Here is a 19450-nt window from a genome sequence, read left to right on the forward strand (position 1 = left end):
TGTGTTCAACGTGTGGCCCAACACATGCTCTTTTGCGAGTCAGTGGGACGTGCTCTGAGAAGAGCTGAGTGATGGGATAATTAGAACCAAGCAGACAGCAGGGTGGATGGTTTGTCTGCAGATAATAGCTTGTTTGCTAATTGCCAACACCAGATTTACTGGGCAATTAGACATTTGGTGTCTTCCAAGACCTTCTGTGCAAATGTGGACACATGGCCGTGGGCCTTGCAGGTAGCAGGTGGAGGGAAGGTGGCTCCCACTGCTGGATGGCATCTCTCTGCAGGCTGCCCAAGGGGCCGTGGGCAGGGCAGACTTCTTGCCAACAGGTGGGAAAGACCATCTGGCTGGGCTCCCTAGCAGAGAGGCTGGACTCCCCCTACTTTATGGAAGGGGGTGCCCTTAGCTGGGAGATTCGCAAAGAGAGTGGACTTCAGCAGGCTGGGCCAGGAGCTGGGCTTACGTCTCTGTTCTCTTTTCAAGAGCACCAAGCCATGGGTGCTCCTAGGAATCAGAAATTGCTCTCCCTCTAAGATGAGCGAGTTGAGTTTTTTTAAGGAAAAATTTCTTATTTTGATAAAGTATATATAACATAAAATTTGCCCTTTTGATCATTTTTAAGTGTACAGATCAGGGGCATTAATTGCATTCACAGTGTTGTGCAACCACCATCACTACTATTTCCAGACCCTTGACCTCACTCAGAATAGAAACTCAGCATTCTCATTCCTTCCTCCTCCCTCCCAGCCCCTGGAAACCTCTAATCTACTTTCTGTCTCTATGAACTTGCCTATTTTAGATATTTCATGTACGTGGGATTATACAATACTTGTCCTTTTGTGTCCAGCTTATTTTACTTGGCATATTGTTCTCTAGGTTCATCCATATGGTAGCGTGTAAAAGAACTTCTTTCCTTTTTACAGCTGAGTAATATTCCATTGTATGGACATGCCACATTTTGTTTACTCATCTGTTGATGGAGACTTGGCTTGTGTCCACTTTTTGGTTATTATGAATAATATCACAGTGAATGTGCACATACAAGTGTCTGAATCCCTCTTCTCAGTTCTTTTGGGTAGACGCCTAGGCATGGAATTGCTGGGTCATATGGTAATTCTATATTTGACTTTTTGAGGAAGCACTAAACTGTTTTCCATAGCAGCTGTACCATTTTGCACTCCCACTGGATATCTACAAGGGTTCCAGTATCTCCATATTCTTGCCAACATCTGTTCTTTCTTTCTTTCTTTCTCTTTCTTTCTTTCTTTCTTTCTTTCTTTCTTTCTTTCTTTCTTTCTTTTTCTTTCTTTCTTTCTTTCTTTTTATAGCCACCATCTTAGTGGGTGTGAAGCCGTAACTCATTGTGGTTTTGATTTGCATTTCTCTAATAACTAATGATGTTAAACATCTTTCCACATGCTTATTGGCCATTTGTGTGTCTTCTTTGGAGAAGTGTCTGGTGAAGTCCTTTGCCCAGCAAGTTGGTTTCGGACCTCTGTACGTACTCGCCTCTCCGTGTTTCTCCCAGGGGTTGGAACTGGAGCCTCTCCAGGAGGAGGGAGACCAGATGCCTGCAGAGAGTGGGGGTGGCTGTGCAGATTCGAAGGCTCACATTCACCCTTTCGTGATTCATTTCATTCCCTCAGCCCATTTGGCACCCAGGGTAATGATGCTATTTGAGTTCTCACTGAGCAGGAAAACACAAAAACCAGTAAGTGTGTGGGATTAACCAAAGCGATGTGGCAGCAGGGGCAGATGGGGCCACTGCTATACTCCCTTAGAAGCAGACAGGCCTTTCTCAGACCCCTTGCACCCTCTGGGTTTCCTTGACCACCAGTGTGTTTTAGCAAACTACCTGTTCTTTCCTACCAGGTAGTAGGCTGTGTGCTAGATGGAGCTGTATTTGCAGAGCATCCCAGCCAGCGCCTGGGATTTGTGGGTGCCCAGGGTCACTCACCATCGGTGCTCCGCTGCTCGCCGGCCCTGCCAGTCCTGGGCGGTGGGCAGGGAGGCCAGCGTGGAGCTTCCAGCAGGGACAGTGTGACTTCTCCCTGGGTGCTCATTCCTGGGGGAGGGCCACCGGGTCCTGGCAAGGTGTCAGGACAAATGTCAATGCCTGCGTAACTGTGAGACTAGCAGGGCAATCGACACAATGATGTTCAGGCGGCTTTGCTATTGGCTCTTCTCTGGTTTGACCTCATGTCTGTTGTGGGGCCCGAGGCACGGGGTCCGGGGATGCTGAGCTACCTGACTTTCTGCCACGGTTTTTCTTACTGGATGTCAAGAGCTGTCAGGATCACTGAAGAGAGAGGAGTTTCCCACGTTGTGATGCAGCCTTCTGCCAGAGGGAGGGAGGAGGTGGTGTGTCCACTAAGCAAGGAAGTTCTTTCTGGAAGCTGTATTCTTGTCCTTTATTCCTATAATAGGTCTTGTTGATCTGTAGGGTAGGGCAAGGAACCTGGAATCTCTTCCAAAAAAATGCACACAAACATCTGCTCAGGTGGCTACAGGTTCCTCTGGTCCATCGTGGTGCCCAGGTGAGGATCTGGCCCTTTAGAGAGCACAAGCCTGGAGGTGAGGCATGTGGGGATCGGGCAGTGTCTCTGCGAAGTGGGAGTTGGGTGGGACATAGTGAGAGGCCTGGTGGTCACGGGGAGAGAAAGAATGTTTCATTTGGTCGTTCTAAATACCAAACACAAGGGAGTGCCAGAACAGACAGACTACGTGTTTGGCGGGGTTCAGGCTTCCAGGCGACAACAGCACCTGCCCATAGCAGGAAGCCCCACGGCTCATTCCTGCCCCCTGGCTCAGCCCACACTGCTTCTAAGGAGGGCCTCTGTCTTTCCTTTCAGAAACAGCCCCCACGTCTGCATATTCCTCTCCAGCCCGGAGTCTGGGGGACACAGGAATCACGCCGCTGTCCCCTTCCCATATCGTGGTAAGAAATGTGTATCTATGTGCTGATGATCTTTGCTTTCTGGATCTGCTCTCACGAGCCAGGCTGCTGGCTCACCTTCGTGGGTGGGGAGTACATGGTCCCGGGACTAGTCCTGTGAGCCCACCAAGCCCCTTCCCCACCCTCGGCCTGAGAAGGCTTTCTGTGGTGTGGCTGGTGCTTCCGGAGCTGTTGGCCTGGGTGCATTAGCAGGTGCATTTGGAGGCTGAGGGCCCAGAGACGGCGAGGCGTCCCTTTGGAAGGGAGCAGCCACCTCTGGCCGGGGCATCGGTGAAATGCGGCGGCTTTTTGACTGCATCTAACTGTCCGGTCCACAAGCCTGTGGCTGGGCTGGCTTCTGCATCAGCCGGCCTGGGAGAAAAGGCCTGGACGGGGAGGGGGCTGCAGACTGGGCATTTGCTCCCACCCTGCCACTCACTGAGAAGCTGGATTTTTTGTGGGGCAGCTGTTCAAGGGATTTACACATAGCCGACCAGAGAAAAGTCCCCGGGGAGGGGTGGCTTTGCAGGAGGGGGCACCAGCTTGTGCTGGTTTTCCTGGAACTGGCTGGGTTTCACCTCACTCAGTGTCCTGGAACTCCGTCAGTCCTGGGAGACTGGGAGGCTGGCCTCCTCTGGCCTGGTCCTCACACTGCGGGTTTCCAGACGGTGCCCTGAGGTGTCCCTGTAGGAGCTTCGGGGTCACCTCGGGGTGTGTGGGGAGCGGGGGGCAGTGTGAGGAGAGGCCAGATGGATGGGGCTCTCACCCCCTGCTCTAAGCAGTACACTTCAAGCCCGACATTGATTGGTTTATAATGTGAAGTTCTGTGGATATAAAAAAAAGTCTACACTGCTTAACAAACAAACAAACAAAGGTTTGGAAACCTGGAATGGCCTGACTCACTCGCTTGCTGTTGAGGAAAGGCCCTGGCCCCTGAAGGGACAGGACTTGGCAGGATCGCATGGCCAGGGCCCCTGGCATGCTGAGCCCTCCTCCCACTCACAACACGCCTGAGCAGGTGGAGTGGTCACCGGGGCTGTGGCAGGGCCACAGCTGGTAAGGCATTCTGGGCAGTGTCTGCACGGGAGTTCGGGGAGGGCGGTGAGGGAAGGATTGCGTCACTCGAGGAACCACTGGGCCTCCAGACTGGATGGACTTTCCACAATTAGTCGTGTTCATAAGCAGTTGATAAAGGGGGGGGGGGGAGGCTGTGGGCAGGTGCCTTCTCGCTGGCAGCCTGGCCCTCCATTTCCCCTTGAGCCACCATGTGGGGGCTGAGGCTGGCCTGGCCTCTCCGTAGGGCTCACCGTGCGGCACACTTGAGCCAGAGTCCTGTCTGTAGGGGGTGCACAGCTGGGCAGGCGGAAGGCCAGGCTCGGCCACCCCCACCCGCCCCTCATACCTTACTCCGAACATCCGCAGAATGATGCTGACCCGAACGTCTCAGAGCAGCAGATGTTTCTGGTGGTGGTGGCCATTGACTTTGGAACCACGTCCAGCGGCTATGCCTACAGCTTCACCAAGGAGCCAGAATGTATCCACGTGATGAGGTGAGTGCTGTGGGTGCGGAGGGCCGTGTGCGGGCACCAGTCACCGTACCTGTGGAGACTTGGAGGAGGGCCCTGGGGGAGGGGAGGGGGTGCGTTTAAGAAGCGGGTGAATGGCATTTAGTAGGCGGGTCCTAGATTCTGGCCCAGCTCAGCCCAAACCCCCTGTGCCCCTTTTGGGTAAACCGCTCTCATCTCTGGGCTCCAGGTTCCTGGTCTGTAAAAGCATTGCTTTAATTCTGACTCAGTGGGTCTGGGGAAGGGCCTGGACGGTGTGTTTGAAACCTGGCCTGGGTTATTCTAGCATGCATCCCGGGGAAGAGGTACTGACTTGTAGGGTATTTGTGATGGAGGAGGTCCAGGCGTCAGCTCGGCCACGTACTGTGTGACCTTATGCAACTGCTGGACCTTCTAAACCTCAGTTTCCTCATCTGTGAAATGGAGGTAATGGCAATGTCTGTCTCACAGAGTGTGTGTGCATATGAAATGAGATTTCCTGCCAAGCTTAGTACATAGTAAAATGTAAGCAGGGAAGGTGCTAGTCCTTAAATGATAGTAACCAGAAAGCAGAGTGGGGTGAATTTCAGGGTCACCCTGAGGTTGCCCGGGGTCTCTTGGGACACACTCTGTGCTCAGGACACTGCTGCCCTCCTCCACCTCGCCCCGCCATGCACACAGCAGCCTAAAACCGCCCTCTTGTCTTCCCCATCCACGCGTGACGGGCTGTCTGTGAGGACTCTGGTCTACCCTGGCCCCCACGCGGGCTCCAGCTCTGGCGCGGGGCTCTCCTGAAGAGTCTGTGGCCCCTCAAAGCTTTGGGGGCCAGGAGTTTATCACTCTGATTTTCCAAATTCAAGGACAGCTCTGAAGATAGATTGTGATGGGTTTTGCAACTCCTTTAGCTGGCAACTGTGGAATTTAGTTATGGCTCCCAGAGTAAGATCTTATGCATTTTTGCAGTGTGCTGCTTAAAACATAAGTCATAATAAAAGTGACCCCCCCACCCCAATCTTGGCTTCGATGTCCTAAGAGGCTCCAGAGCCCCATGGGTGTCATATCTTCAGGAAATAATGAAAAGCCAGTTCTAGTAGAGAGCCCCAATGACAGCAGAGCCCTCTTGTCTAGTCGCCACCAGGATTCTGCATCTGGGTAGCTAGATACCTGCTGCGAGGTCTGCTCTGCCGTCCCCAGGGATGGAAACCCCGAAGGGAGAAGAGCATGCTGTAAAAAGCTAGACTTCTCCATAGTTGTTTTGAGAAATGTTATTTCGAAGGGATCGTCTTGCAGTGAAATTGAAAAAAAAAAAAAAGAAGAGCAGAAATAACACTGAGATTGCTTGGGAGGGATCCACACAGTATCAGCAGCGCTCAGGCCTCTAGAGAGATCATCTCTTCTTGTAGAGAGTTTGGAGGGAGGCCCTGCCTGGATTTTAGTTCAATCAGAACATGTTAACCTTGATACAAACTGACACAATTATGGTTGAGAAAATTCAATTTTTTTGTATGTATTTTAATAGGAATGAAGGAATAAAAATTGGAAGGGAAATAACTCAGGAGGTTCATCGCCTAGTGAAAATGTCAGTTGTTAATGGGAACAGAAAGTCCATTTGTGAGCGGTCATGTGGGGAGCGCCCAGGTGCCCGGCGTCTGGGGTGGTGAGCCTCCCTGGGTCTCAGGGCACTCATCATGGGGACTTTGGCTCCCTGGGTAGAAGCCTGCATCTTGATGGAGCTTGACTGGGGAACCTGCCAGGGATGATTCCAGACCCAGCTGCGTGGCAAATCCAGGTTGGCTCTCCACCTGGATTGTGATGGTCCCACCGAAGCTTAATGGTGCTATGTTGGGAGCAGGTGTGAGCTCAGCCACCTTCCCAGCAGGCCAGGGAGAGAGGCGTGCTGCCTCTAGTACACCATGTCGCCACCAGAGGCTTCTCGTGGTCGTCCCGTGGCTAGTGGCAGCACGGGAGCGTGCTGCAGAGTCAGACCTGGGAGAGAAGAGAGCATCCTGGCCGCCTTGGCAGATGCGGCTTCTCCTCTCTTCCAGAGGAGGGGAGGCACCAAATCACTTGCCTTCTCCACTCTCCTTCCTATTCTCCTTTCTACCTAAGAGAAGGAAGGAAGCTTCCCTGGGGCTCCACCTACTCCCTGCCCCACTCCCTTACCCCCCCATCAGCTCCAGGATGGACTCCCATGGTCTCCGCCAATCTGTCCATACTCACCTCTCTTCTCTTCTGGGGCCTCTTCAGCACCCAGCCTTGCAGGAATCGTCCCTTCCCACCTCCCTGTTCCCATCGGGGCTCTCCTGCCTCCTTGTCACTGCGGCTGTCACCCTAGTATGGAGGCACCCAAGTCTGTCTCTCCTCCTGGATCTCTCCTGTGAACCCCAGGCTTCCATCTCCAGCCCCCTCCTGGGAGTTCAGTGCCAGCAGGTTCACCTGGAGTTCCCTCGTTTCCTGCGGTCTCCTTGGTTAACCAGGGCTCCAGGTTTCTGGGAAGGGGGCTTTCTCCTCTGGGCTCCCAAGTGGGGGCCTCTGGTGCCTTGGCTCCTGCTCACACCATGGCCATTTGGCTTGGTTCTCCCTCGGGACGGCTCATCCTCCTCCATCCCTTTCCTCTGCCCTTGTTTAAGCCCCCTTGCCTCTGCTCCCAGATGAGGCCTGGGGCTCCTCCTCAGCCTCCTGGCTTCCTGTCTAGTTCAACCCCAGCTCTGATTCTGCCATGCCCCTGCCCTCCAGCCTTTAGTGGCTTCCCGTTACTCACTCATTAATTCTCTCCCTTCCCAGGGTTCTCTTCAGCCTGGTTCCATACACCTTCCCAATCTCGTTTCTCACACTTCCCATTTACACACTCCTTCTCCACCCAAGCCAATCACTTAGCATCCCCGCACAAGCCCCATGTTCTCCTACCTCTGAGCAGCCTGCAGTGCCCTTCCATCCTTCAAGATCCTGGCAGCTCTGTGTCAGTCCTTCGAGTTTCTCCTTAGCCCTGCATTCCTCCCCTTGCCCTACCATCCGGCACCTCTGCCTTCTCTGGCCCCTAGGGCATTTCCTGGGTCCCTCGTTCCCATGTGATAAGGCAGGTATTTATGTATTTGTTTATACCCTACCTTGTTTTAGAGAGGACACAAGCCGGCTATACATTTGTTTTGAGGGCTTGCAAATTAAAAAAAAGATGCCACCCCCCACAAAAAGACATAACCTCCTAGGTTGTGAGTTATTTGAAGGCAGAGACATAAAGGTCTCGTGTCTGTGTCGCCAGCACCCACACACAGTAGGTGCTCAGTGAACATGGGGTGGATGGTCGAAGCAGACCTCGTTCCTGAGCAAGACCCTGGTGCCTGCCCCTTTCCTTCTTCTCTCTGACTGAAGTCGGGTCTCTGATCACCACTCAACCAACAGAACCAGAGTGCACCTGTCGCGGCTCCTGTGAGCACCCACGTCCGTAAGAATTGTGCACACAGTAGGTGCTCCAGTCAGTGCTGCCTGAACTAGGATTATGAAGGAAGGTTCTCATAACCTCTGCCTTTCCTTGATGTCAGGCGATGGGAAGGGGGCGACCCTGGGGTGTCCAACCAGAAGACTCCGACCACTATCTTGTTGACTCCGGAGAGGAAATTCCACAGCTTTGGGTATGCCGCCAGGGACTTCTACCATGATCTGGATCCCAACGAGGCCAAGCAGTGGCTGTACCTAGAGAAGTTCAAGATGAAGCTGCATACCACGGGGGTAAGCGAGCCTCTCCCTGGCCCCAAGTCCTCCGCATTGGAGAGCCAAGGTTCCTCCAGCCCCGAGGTCTTCCCAACCCAGGAAACCCTCAGGCTTCTCCTGAGCAGAAAGTAACATCCATTTACTTTGATTTTAGAAGCAACCTGGAGCACACAACACTTTTGCGGAATACACGGCACTTTCTGATACACACACGGGCAGGGACATATTCAGAATATTTAACAACGTGTGTGCCTTGGCAACTGACCGGTCAGAGTGGACCCTGGCTGGAGCCCCGGCCGAGGGGGCTGGGGGTTCCCTGCTATGCCAGGAGATCCCTCTGCAGTTGCTGGGTTGTTGGGAGATCCGGGGATTCTGAAGACAGGCCTTGGGGGCCGGGGGCATTTGGGGGACCCAGGGCAGTGGCGATTAGCTAACAAGTTTAGAAGTAAACCTTCTGTGTGGGGAAGCGGTAGCTCAGGAAATCAGGTGCCCAATTTATTGGAGGCTCAACTCCCAGCATGCCAGCGTTCTGTAAGCTGTCTACATCAGCTAGGCCCCTCTCCCAAGATTCATGGAAAAGTTTGGATCACAGGATAGGATTTTTTTTTCAGTGTGAGCATTACATCCCACAGATTTTCCTTAATTTTTGGTACTTAGAGATTCAGGACGGCAATGGGTGTTTAAGACCATGGACCCTGGGACCAGACAGCCTAGATTTAAATCCTGCCTCTGAAACTTGCAAGATGCTTAATCCAAGTGACTTAACCTTTCTGGGCCCTGTGTGGAATAGAGACACTACAGGGCCTTCTTTGTGGGGATGGTGTAAGGATTAAAGGAATCAAAATACCTAAAGCTCTTAGAGCTGTGCTGGTACTAAGTTCTAGTCAGTTGCTCGCTCCTATGATTATTGCTTTCATTTGTCTGCTGTTAACGTGCTTGCAGATGACAAAACCCATGTTAATGGAGACCCTGCAGCCAGCACCCCGCCTCCGAGGCCCTGTGTGCATCGGCGTGGCTCTCTGTGAAGCAGACAGGTTCCTGCTAGAAATGCATCCTCCCCGTTTCACCTGATGGCGGTCACTGCCCAACAGCAGTCTTGTGTGGTGGAACACGGGAATTTCTTCCGTTTTCAGTTTTTTCAGTTCTGACCCTCTGGCTTCCTGGTGGTTGGTCCCCTTTCTGAACCTGGGAGTTGCCCCGCCCCCAAATCTGGGGTGTCTTTGTTGAGCACTGGGGGTGGGGTGGCTGGTTGGGAAGGGGGGGCTTGTGCCGATGGGTCAGGACAGCCGACAGGCTCCACGAGGCCGCTTTAGTAGCTTTGTGCCCCTTCAAACTCTAACCGCAAGCCTCATTAGCCAGCTGGATCAATCCGGAGGCTGATTTTTTTTCCCCCTTGGTAGTAATGAGCCTCTGGGTTCGGGCTGCCTTGGGGGCTTCCTCCTGATGTTCGCTCCCACTCTCTGCCCATCGCCGCCCTGTGAGCACTTTTCTTGTCATTTTTGAATAACCCCAGTCCAGCCAGTGTCTCACAGGCATCCTGCACCCAAGGGACCGGACTGCTTTAGCTACTGGCGGAGGAAGGGAGGTGGTGATGCTGCACTCCCAAGAGGATTAAGCACAGGTCTTAAAATAGGAGCTCTTCTATTTTGGCGACTCGGTTGGCAGCTCATCGGGGAATGAAAGCTTCATGTCTGTTTAGCATCATGCACGTCAGTGAGTTGGCGTGATGCTTTAGGCCTCTGCTGGGGGCTCCCGAGGGTGACCATGTGTGTCTGGGTGTGGAAATAGTATGTCAACTGCATCAGCAGTGGTGCTTGCTTCCTTTCTCTTCTCCTGGGCTCTGTCGCCTCCCTGAAACCTCCGCTTCGTGAGGATCCAGGGAAGAGAGAATGAGAGGGAGGGAGGGAGGGAAAAGTGAGAGGTAGGGGCTGAAGAAAACAGCCAGGGCCCCTGACACAATAAGGGGACAATGCTGCCAGGCCCCTTAGTTGGAGATAGTGGAAGACACACTATCCCAGTCTGCCAAATATCAGGAAACAGAAATGTGGCTCACTGGCTTCCCCAGATCTCCAAGTAGCAGTTCCCGAAGCCATAAGGCGCATCTCTCCTCCCTCGTCTTACTGTTCCTTCCTCTCCCCCACCAGGACCTCACCATGGATACAGACCTAACGGCAGCAAACGGCAAGAAAATCAAAGCCCTTGAAATCTTCGCGTACGCCCTGCAATACTTCAAGGAGCAGGCGCTGAAGGTAGGACACGTGCCAGGGCCCTGGGGCAGGGGGAGGCGCACCTGCCAGCCAGGCGAGCAGGCGCGGCCTCCAGGGATGAAGCGTAGGACTTACATTCAGAAAGCAGGATGCACCCTCGTGCCCTGCTGGCAGGAATGGAAAGTGGGGCAGCCGCCGTGGAAAAGTCTGAGAGTTCCTCAAAGGTTAAACACAGGGCTACCACATGACCCAGTGATTCCACTCCTCAGCATATACCCAAGAGAGATGAAAACGCATATTCACACGAAAACCCGTCTATGAGCAGCTACAGCAGCAGTATTTGTAATAACTAAAAAGGGGAAACAACGTGAACGTCCATCAGTGGATGGATGGGTTACTAAGTGGGTCTATCCCTACAAGGAGATATTAGTCAGCCATAGAAAGGAATGACTCACGGACGCCTGCAAACACATGGAGAAACCTTGACAACGTTACTCTGAGTGAAAGAAGCCAGCCAATCCTGTGTGATTCCATTGTAAGAAATGTCCAGAGTAGGTGAATCCCCAGAGAGAGGAGGTGGATTGGCAGGTGTCCAGGGCTGGGGGAGGGCACAGGAGTGACTGCTAATAGGAATGGGGCTTCTCTTTGGGGTGACGGAATTAGAGAGTGTGGTGGTTGCACAACCTTGTGAATATACTAAAACCACTGAATTGTGTGCTTGAAAAAGGAGAATTTTATGAGATGTGAATTACATCTCAGTAAAAAAGATAGGCAGAAGACATGTGCGGCAGCTGCGGGGTCCCAGGCGAGGTGCTTAATTTCTCTGATACCCACATTCCTAACCGGAAGAGTGGGGCAGGTCGTGTACCTTATGGGTTGTTTTACCAGACATGAGGCACCTCCCTCAGAGCTGGGCACAGTAAACTCCTGGCAAATGGTTGCTGTCATCCCTTCTCCCTGTCCCCCCAGGCCCCAGGGGAGAAGCTGGTACCTGAGTGAGCCGCTTGGATGACTGTTGCAAAGTTTGTGCAGAGATGGCCCTGGATGGGGAAGAATTGGCTAATTTCTAAGTGGAATACAGCTGTCCACTCGGTGTCTCCGTCCATGGGCATGGTGATGAGTGGGTGTGAGTCAGATGCATAAAGAACCTTGTGTACCGAGCTTTATCCAAAAAGAATTGGGAACTTTAGAAGTATTTTCTAATGTGATCACTACAAGAAATTTAGTGAACTCTAGAAATAGGATAGAGTTCTAGAAATAGGGCCTGAGGGAAACAAAGACATGAGAACGTAATACTGCTTTCATCCATTCAAGCACCTCCTCCTTCTTCTTCTTCTTCTTCTTCTTCTTCTTCTTCTTCTTCTTCTTCTTCTTCTTCTTTTCTTTCTCCTTCTCCTCCTCCTGCTCCTTCTCCTTCTTCTTCTTCCTATTCCTCTTCTTCTCCTCCTCCTCCTCCTTCTCCTCCATCTTCTCCTTCTCTTCCTCCCACTCCCCTTCCTCCTCCTCCCACTCCCCCTCCTCCTCCTCCCATTCCCCCTCCTCCTCCTCCTCCTTCTACTTTTTGGAGTACTTTTTGTGTGCCAGATAGTTCTGGCAGCATTGAAATCAACAGAGTGTGAAGGAGTATGTAGTCAACAGATTGGTGTTGTGAGGGGGTCATTGTGGGTGTTTGGTGTTTGGTGAAGACAGAGGTTCTGCCCAATGGGCTGCAGTAGGGAAGGCTCCCTGGAGGAGGTGCATCAGGGGCCTCTCACTGGCAGCAGCTGGAAGGGTGGGTGTTTTGAGCTGGTAGGATGGCACAAGATGATCGCAGGGGAAAGGAAACACAGCAGACAGCTCTGGAAAGCGGGCAGTTTGGGTTGAGAGAAGGGCAGGGCTGTGGGATCGAGTGGGAACAGCAAGCTTGGGTCGAGATCTTGCAAAGCCTCAAATGCCAAGCTAATGAACTCCTTGGGTCACGGGGAGCCATCCAAGGATTTCTAATAGGGGAATGCCATGGCCACAGAGATAACATTCGAGGGAGGGAGACCACAGCATCCCCAGGGCCTGCAGGGTGGAGGAAAGCCCTACGGAAACAGTGGACTCAGATCCTGAAGCAGGTGTGTCTGAGGGCTCTGAGACTCGGAGAGTGGGGGGTCACTTGGGGAACGTGAAAACCAAGAAGAAAGAGGGGGCCAGGGTGGAGGGAAGAAGTAGATTCTGGGAAATAATTCTTCCACCGGCAGGGGTGGGGACGGAGAGGGGAGAGGACAGAAGGAAGGAGTAGGAGGGAGACAGAGTGTAAAGGAGAGCACATGATTCTAGGCGGCAACAAAGTGGACTAGGAGGCGCAGAGATGTGGACCTCTGTCAGCCCGAAGAGCAGGGATCTCAGAGGCATGGGCTCAGCACCTGGTAGCCCAGACAGCCAATGAAGGACTGTCTGCCTATCGTGTCTGTAGCCATCTGGAGAAAGGTGAAGGAGCAGAGGGAGGCCCATGACTGCAGGGCCTTTGGATTAGGAGGAAGAGGCATGGGGATCTGGGGAAAATTTAGGACCTGAGAAAGTCCATGACATTGGCTTGTGTTTCAGGTTGGTGAAGGGGAAAAGAGTGAACAGCCCATCTCAGAAGGGGAGGGGAGAGATGGAGGGGGCAGAGGGCCAGCAGGGAGTGTAGGAGGGTGTGTGGTTTCGAACATGTCAGTTCAGCCAAAAGCTTCAGGAACCTGGTCGCACATTCTCCCAGCAGGGAGCATGCTATAAAGAAATTCCATGAAGAAAAGCTTTCTGAGGAGATTTATAAGCACCGGGCCCTACACGAGAGGGCTGGCTGGTATTGGAAGGACAGATGGGTTCAGAGGAGGGGACTGTTGCACGTTGGACCAGGATAAGCAAAATAGAGTATCTACTAAAGCATCGTATCTCAGGAATCACAGGCATGAAGCAGGCTCATCGTTCATGAAGGAAAGCAAGTGAAAAGGGCCTGACATAATGAGATGTTTAATTAATGGCAGGGTCCTTTCCCTTCTAAGCTGTACTCCATCCACTGGTGAACAAACAGCTTTAAACAACCTTCCCTACGGCCAGGGAAGCCCATCATTCACCTTTTGAGCCTTTTCCTGTTTAAAGAGTTTAAAATAGCCTGGATGGTGCTCGGCGGCCTGCTTAGAACACTTCCCAACACACATCACTACTCGCCTGCCTTTAAAGCCCAATGCAGACCTGCAAGGAAATAAAACATGATAAAAACAAAACAAAACAAAACAAAACCTGCTGTTTCACGCAGAGGTGTTTTTAAAAACATGTTTTAAAAAAAAGTATACTAGACGTACTTAACACTGCTGAGCTATGTGCTTAAAAAAAGGTTCACGTGGTAGATTTTATATTATGGGTTATTGTCACAATTAAAAATAAAAAAAATTTTTAAAGGGCAAAAAAAAAAGTTTACGGACTGATCACAGAGGAAGTTAATTCCATGACACGGTAGCTCCGTCCCAAGGTATCTACTGAAACAAGAGAGGAAATGAGATACCTATCAGAAGAAACAAATCACCAGCCTGTCCATCTTCTGAAACCTGTCCCCAGAACTGACTCCGACGCAGATGCGCGTTGGTGCATGTTTAGGTTTGATTTCAGATTTGTCTGGTGAATGTGGCAACTGGAGGGGAAGGGCAGGAAGGAGCAAGCTTTATCAGAGGTCTTCTCTGGGCGAGCTTCTTCCAGGTGTTCTCAATCTCCCCAGAAACACAGAGCGTTACTTTTATTCTCCCCATTTTACAGATGGGAATACTGAGTCTGAGAACTATTCTAGAGACGTATTTTGTCTGCATGGACTTGGTGTGAACCTCTGATGCTTCTGCCAATCCCTTTTATCTGTGTGGTTCCTGCTGATGTGGTTTTAATCTTAACCAAAAGCTAAGGGCAGCATAGTTCTTGCTTGGGTCATGTCGTTCATATCCCTCCCGTCCTGCTAGGAGAACTGCTCTGAGGTGCTGGCCTTGCCATAAGGCAGAGGACCGTGACATCTCTGACAACAACTGCCACCAGGTGTTAAGCAGTGCTATGGGGCAGGCCCTGTTCTAGATATGAACCACATGTAACAACTTAGTTAAGACCTTGGCCTTTAGAGTTAAGATATAACTGGGTCTGGGTCCAAATTTTGGCTCTGTCACTTTCCAGCTGTGCAGTCATCAGAAGGTACTGCACATATCTAGGACTCAGGTTCCCATCTGTAGAAAAGACACATAGTTATCATCCCTTCCTAGTGGGATCCTGGAACTAATGGAGATGAGGTATGCAAAGTGCTTAACACAGAGTAAGCTCCCAGTAAATGTAGCTCTCAGAAAATTACCACTCCTCCCAACAACAGTGTGAGCTAGGTATTATTATCCCCATTGTGCAGATGAGGAAACTGAGGCCTGGGAGGCTGTTACTTGCCCTGTCACATGACTCAGAAGTGGCCAAAGGCCTCTGACCTGCCTGCCTCCTGCTTGCAGTCATGTTCAGTGAGTGAAAGGAGCAGAGCTCCCTGCTTGTGGAATAATCAGGAAACAGACCCTTGCTCCCTGACACTGGTAAGTTCAGGAGGCTGTAGAGTAGATGCCCCAAGAGTTCATGGCCAGGAAGCCTGGAATTCTCCGTGAAGCTGTAGGAGGACCAGCTGTGTCCTCTTGACCTGCTGCATTTCCCTTGGCTTTAGGAGCTGAGTGACCAGGCGGGGTCGGAGTTCGAGAACTCTGATGTCAGATGGGTCATCACAGTGCCTGCCATTTGGAAACAGCCCGCCAAGCAGTTCATGAGACAAGCTGCCTATCAGGTGAGTGTGGGGGTGGGGCGGGTGGCGGCCCAGGATGCCCATGGGGGTGACTGTCACCCCACTCAGGTGTCTCCAGCACTCACAGGCCTCCCTGGGAGGCAGTGAGGGGTCTCCCCCTGCCCAGGGGACATGAAGCCTTCCTCCTGGGGGAGGAATGGCGGTCAGGTCCATAAGGGTTGGGCTGGGCTCAATTTTCTTTCTGGCATTATACCTTCTACACTGTAGGTTCCCCAGGGCTAGGATTTCAAACTGGGGTACAGAGACATTTCTCCGTGGGTGAATGGAACCTCAGGAAAAAGCTTAGGCAATAAGAATGTTTGAAGAAGAAAGGAATAAAGAGAAAGCCGATGGCCGTGCACCAAGCACAGCAGCTTGGTGTAGAGGTTGAAATCCGCACCTGTACAGCTGGGTCAGAAGGGAAATAGAATGATCTTCTGCACGTGTCACCTTGTGAGTAACATGGGAGCACACAGGGTCGGGGTGGTGAGGCCGCCAGACCTGTGTGGTGGCAGACACCTGGATGAGGGCAGTGGCATGGCTGAGGAGTGTGCCAGTCAGCATGGCGCCATGGATAGAACATTCTAGTGCCAGTGGCCAGCCCATTCCTCCTGGGCGTTGGGGGCATCCCTGGTACCATGGGCCCTCATGGCCGCCAAGCCTCACACTGTCCGCAGGCCACGTGTGCCATGACGGGGCTTCCACGAGGGTCTGACTTCATGGCAAGAATGGCTGGCCGGGCTGACCTGCCATTCTGACCCCAAGGTCAGAGCTGGCTCCCGCTGTACTTAATCCCCTGGGTTAATGAAAGGCCACCCTGGGGCCTGGGCCCACTCTGTGCAATGAGAGTCAGTTTCCAGAGCCTTCAACCTGAGCTGGGCTGGGGAAAGTCACCAACGTAATAGATGTTCCCTTGCCCGAAGCCACACCTCCCAGGGGACAGCCACCGCTCCTGGGGGACATGTCTCTGATGTTGAGTTTGTAGCCATAGGTATGAACTTTCCTTTCAAAATACCTACCGATCAACCCTGAGTACCAAATGCAGCAAAATGGCCATGGTTACCTTGGTGTCATGAATTGTACTCACCACTTGGAGCTTTACCCCAGGTGACAGGTAGAGTTCCAGGGAGAGCAATGTCCCTGCTCCACCCCCACCCCCAATCTCCCCACTTCCCCTTCTTCCCTCTGCTTCAGGCTCTCCTCTGCTCTCCCCTTCAGCGTGAGAATCTGGCTCAGTCTACGTAGCTGCCAAAAATAGATTTGTTTTTATAGGGATGAAGGAAGAGGTTGGAAGTTCCAGAAAGAGGCAACTTCTTTAAAAAGGAAGAAACCCAAATGCAGTTTTGCTGTCCACAGAAGCCCTGGGCATCCTGGAGCTTGTCCTCAGTGCCAGCCTTCAGGCAGCGTCCAAAGACGGGACGCTGGGACACGGCTGTCTGTGAAGACACAGCCAGCGTTCTGACTTTGCACAGGAAGGAGACTCAGGATTCAGGGCTTTGACTCTTCGTTTTCCCACAGGAAAACTGCAGCAACAAACACGTGACCCGGAAAAGGGTCAGTTCTTATTTTTAGCCTGAAACAGAAAGAGGTGCAAGGACTGGGAGATTTGTCAGGGCTCTTGGAGCCTTGGGCTGGCTCTTCCTAAGGACTGCCTCTCTGAGAAGTGGGGCCTGGCGGGGAGGCCCCTCATTCTTGGGTCGAGGAGGAAACCAGGCAGATGGAGGTGTGGTGCCCTCCAGGGTTTGGCAGAATCAAAATGGCACCTCAGAGGGGTGAATGTAACCAGCATTTATGGACGTGGGGACTTTTCTTTGTGAAGCCCAGAGATACTCTGCAGACTGCCCCATCCTTTGGTTGTTGGGTAACTTCTGATGGGTGTGGCGTTTGTGCAGCTTAATTTTTGGCTCTTTGTAATTCTGATTTGATCCTTGTGTCGAGTTCAGTCACTGAATGGCTTTCAAGATGGCAGGGGCCATTCAATCATTCTTGGTTTACTCATTCATTTATTCACGAAGCAAACCCATACTGGGGTCTTCTGTGTGCTGGGACATGTAGGTGCTAGATTCATATCCTGTGTACCAAGATGAGGCCCCACTCTCAGGTTGCTCATAGCTGAGTGGTTCATTGCAGCCTTTTGTACTTGAGAGAGAGGGGCAGAGGGAGTTATGGGGCACAACAGCTTTGCCGACTAGTCTATGGTATCTTTTAGCTCGTCTTCTGGAAGAGTCCCCATGACAATATGGACATGAAGCGTGGCCAGAATTAGCATCTCTTCAATTCTCTCTCCTCATCCTCCATTAATTGTACAGAATAAGAAAAATGTGTACCTCTGATAGTTAATTTTATGTATAAACTTGACTGGGCCAAGGGGTACTGAGATATTTGGTCAAACATCATCCTGAGTGTTTGCTGTGAGGGTATTTTTGAATGAGATTAACATTTAAATTGACTGACTAAATAAAGAGATTGCCCTCCCTAAGGCGGGTGGGCCTCATCCAATCAGTTGAAGGCCAGACCAGAACAAAACTCCCTAGAATAAGAGGGGATTCCTACTGCCCACCTGCCTTCAAACTGGAACATTGTTTTTCTCCTCCCTTTGGACTTAGACTGAAACAGCTCTTCCTGGGTCTTGAGGCTGCCGGCAAGGGAACTATCCCATAAGCTCTCATGGTTCCCCAGCTTGCTGACTGTAGATCTTGGGACTTGTCAGTCTCCATAATGGTGTGAGCCAATCCTTTACAGTAAATCTCTTTCTGTGTTTACATACATCCTACTGGTTCTGTTTCTCTGGAGAATGCTAATACAGAACCTGAGCACAAAACATAGTTCTTGGGTCAGCCAGCTTCTGAGATCTGAGGATGCCCACCATGGCCCTTGCACCCAAAGTGCTGCCCATCAGTCTGGCTTCAGAAGGAAGAGCTGGAAGGATGAGGTAGGATGGTACTCCGTCAGGGCAGCTAGGAAACTGGTCACATCTCCCCTGCTTGCATGCAGGAAATGGAGTCCCTCCTTCAGGCCCGTTGGCGGCCCTGTAGAGCCCAAGTTCACGGCACAGTCAGATAGGGGCTGAGCTTCATTCCTCCACTGGCCTGGGGGAGGGGGAAGAGACCTGGATGCAGAGCAAGAGACGAGGCTCTGGGCAGCATCTCTCATGGAAGAGGCAAGCCTGGAGGGGCTGGTTCTGGGGCCTCCACTCAGAAGTCTGGGATTCAGTGCTGAGGTTGGTGGGGGCTGCAGAGCACTTTATGGATACAGTTTTATCTGTGAAACTCCAAAAACTCCTCTTGTGTCAAATGCTTGTTGAAAAAGTAGGTTCAATCTCTATGTTTTATAATTCACGGCCTCAGGGCCCCGTTAGACCCTCTCAGAGCATTCGCTGAACAGCCCGTAGCAGGAAGAAGAGCTGATCCCTCTTCTGAGGCCTTCAGGAAAGATCTAGAATGGGAGACAGTTCCACTGAGTCTTGAGGGATAGTCATTATGGGTAGGAAATAGTCCAGTTGATTTCTAGAGGCAGTTTGCCGGAAACGTGTAACCCTAGTGGGTTCTGGAAACCTGTCAAATAAAAGATAACCCCTCATGGAGGATGATCTCCCCTGACGTGGAGTTAACACTGGTACTGCAGAGAAAAATAATCACATCGGGGGGTGGGGGGGACAGAGCAGCTACGGTGGCTGACACCCAGACCCGGCGCAGCTGTAGCCCCAGGCGGCTGGACGTGCGCCCCGCAGAGCGTCCCCCCGTCTGGCCACCTTCACGGCTGTGCACGCGTCCCTGGACGGCTTCCCTGGCTGACAGCAGGGCTGAGGGGCAGATGAGTCGATATCAGGGCCCACGTCCCCAACCTCCTCGAGTGTGGTTTTCTGCTCCTCCCAAGTGGGGCTCAGGACCAGGAAGCAGGGCTCTCAGAGGGGCTATGGCGGTGCTCCCGCTGCCCCAGGTTCCTGGAGGACTCAAATGGGATAGTGCATTCTCGGTGCAGACCCTTTCTGTTGGTAGCCTCCCCAGGTCATGTCAGCAGAAGGCTCTCATTCAGTGTTCTGGAGACAAGGGCCAGGAAATCACAGAATGAAGGCTGGCTGGAGGGATGGCGGGTTCATTCACTCAGCAGCTACCCCCCGAGCACCTGCTATGGGCTGACCTTGGAAAGTAGCATCTTGCAGGAGAGGCTCGGCGCGTCTGCATGATCTGTAGTTGGAGATGGAATAGGCTAAGTGCTCGGCCAGCCGGGGCGCAGGGGCGGGAGAGCTCCCGTGGAACAGCGGCTG

The 19450-nt window shown here is 52.2% G+C and overlaps 1 protein-coding gene across 2 annotated transcripts in view; it reads left to right on the plus strand.

Moving 5' to 3' along the window:
- Window positions 1-19450, plus strand: part of HSPA12A (heat shock protein family A (Hsp70) member 12A) — a 158843-nt gene that overhangs the window by 121729 nt on the left and 17664 nt on the right. For both annotated transcript variants that reach the window (XM_036096291.2, XM_078077070.1), the window contains 5 exons: window positions 2850-2935; window positions 4355-4482; window positions 8016-8202; window positions 10329-10433; window positions 15070-15186. In XM_036096291.2, the coding sequence (XP_035952184.1) occupies window positions 2850-2935; window positions 4355-4482; window positions 8016-8202; window positions 10329-10433; window positions 15070-15186 (623 nt within the window). The remainder of the gene's footprint in view (window positions 1-2849; window positions 2936-4354; window positions 4483-8015; window positions 8203-10328; window positions 10434-15069; window positions 15187-19450) is intronic.

Source organism: Halichoerus grypus, chromosome 7 (genome assembly GCF_964656455.1).
Source record: "Halichoerus grypus chromosome 7, mHalGry1.hap1.1, whole genome shotgun sequence".
In the NCBI taxonomy this organism is placed as follows: domain Eukaryota; kingdom Metazoa; phylum Chordata; class Mammalia; order Carnivora; family Phocidae; genus Halichoerus; species Halichoerus grypus.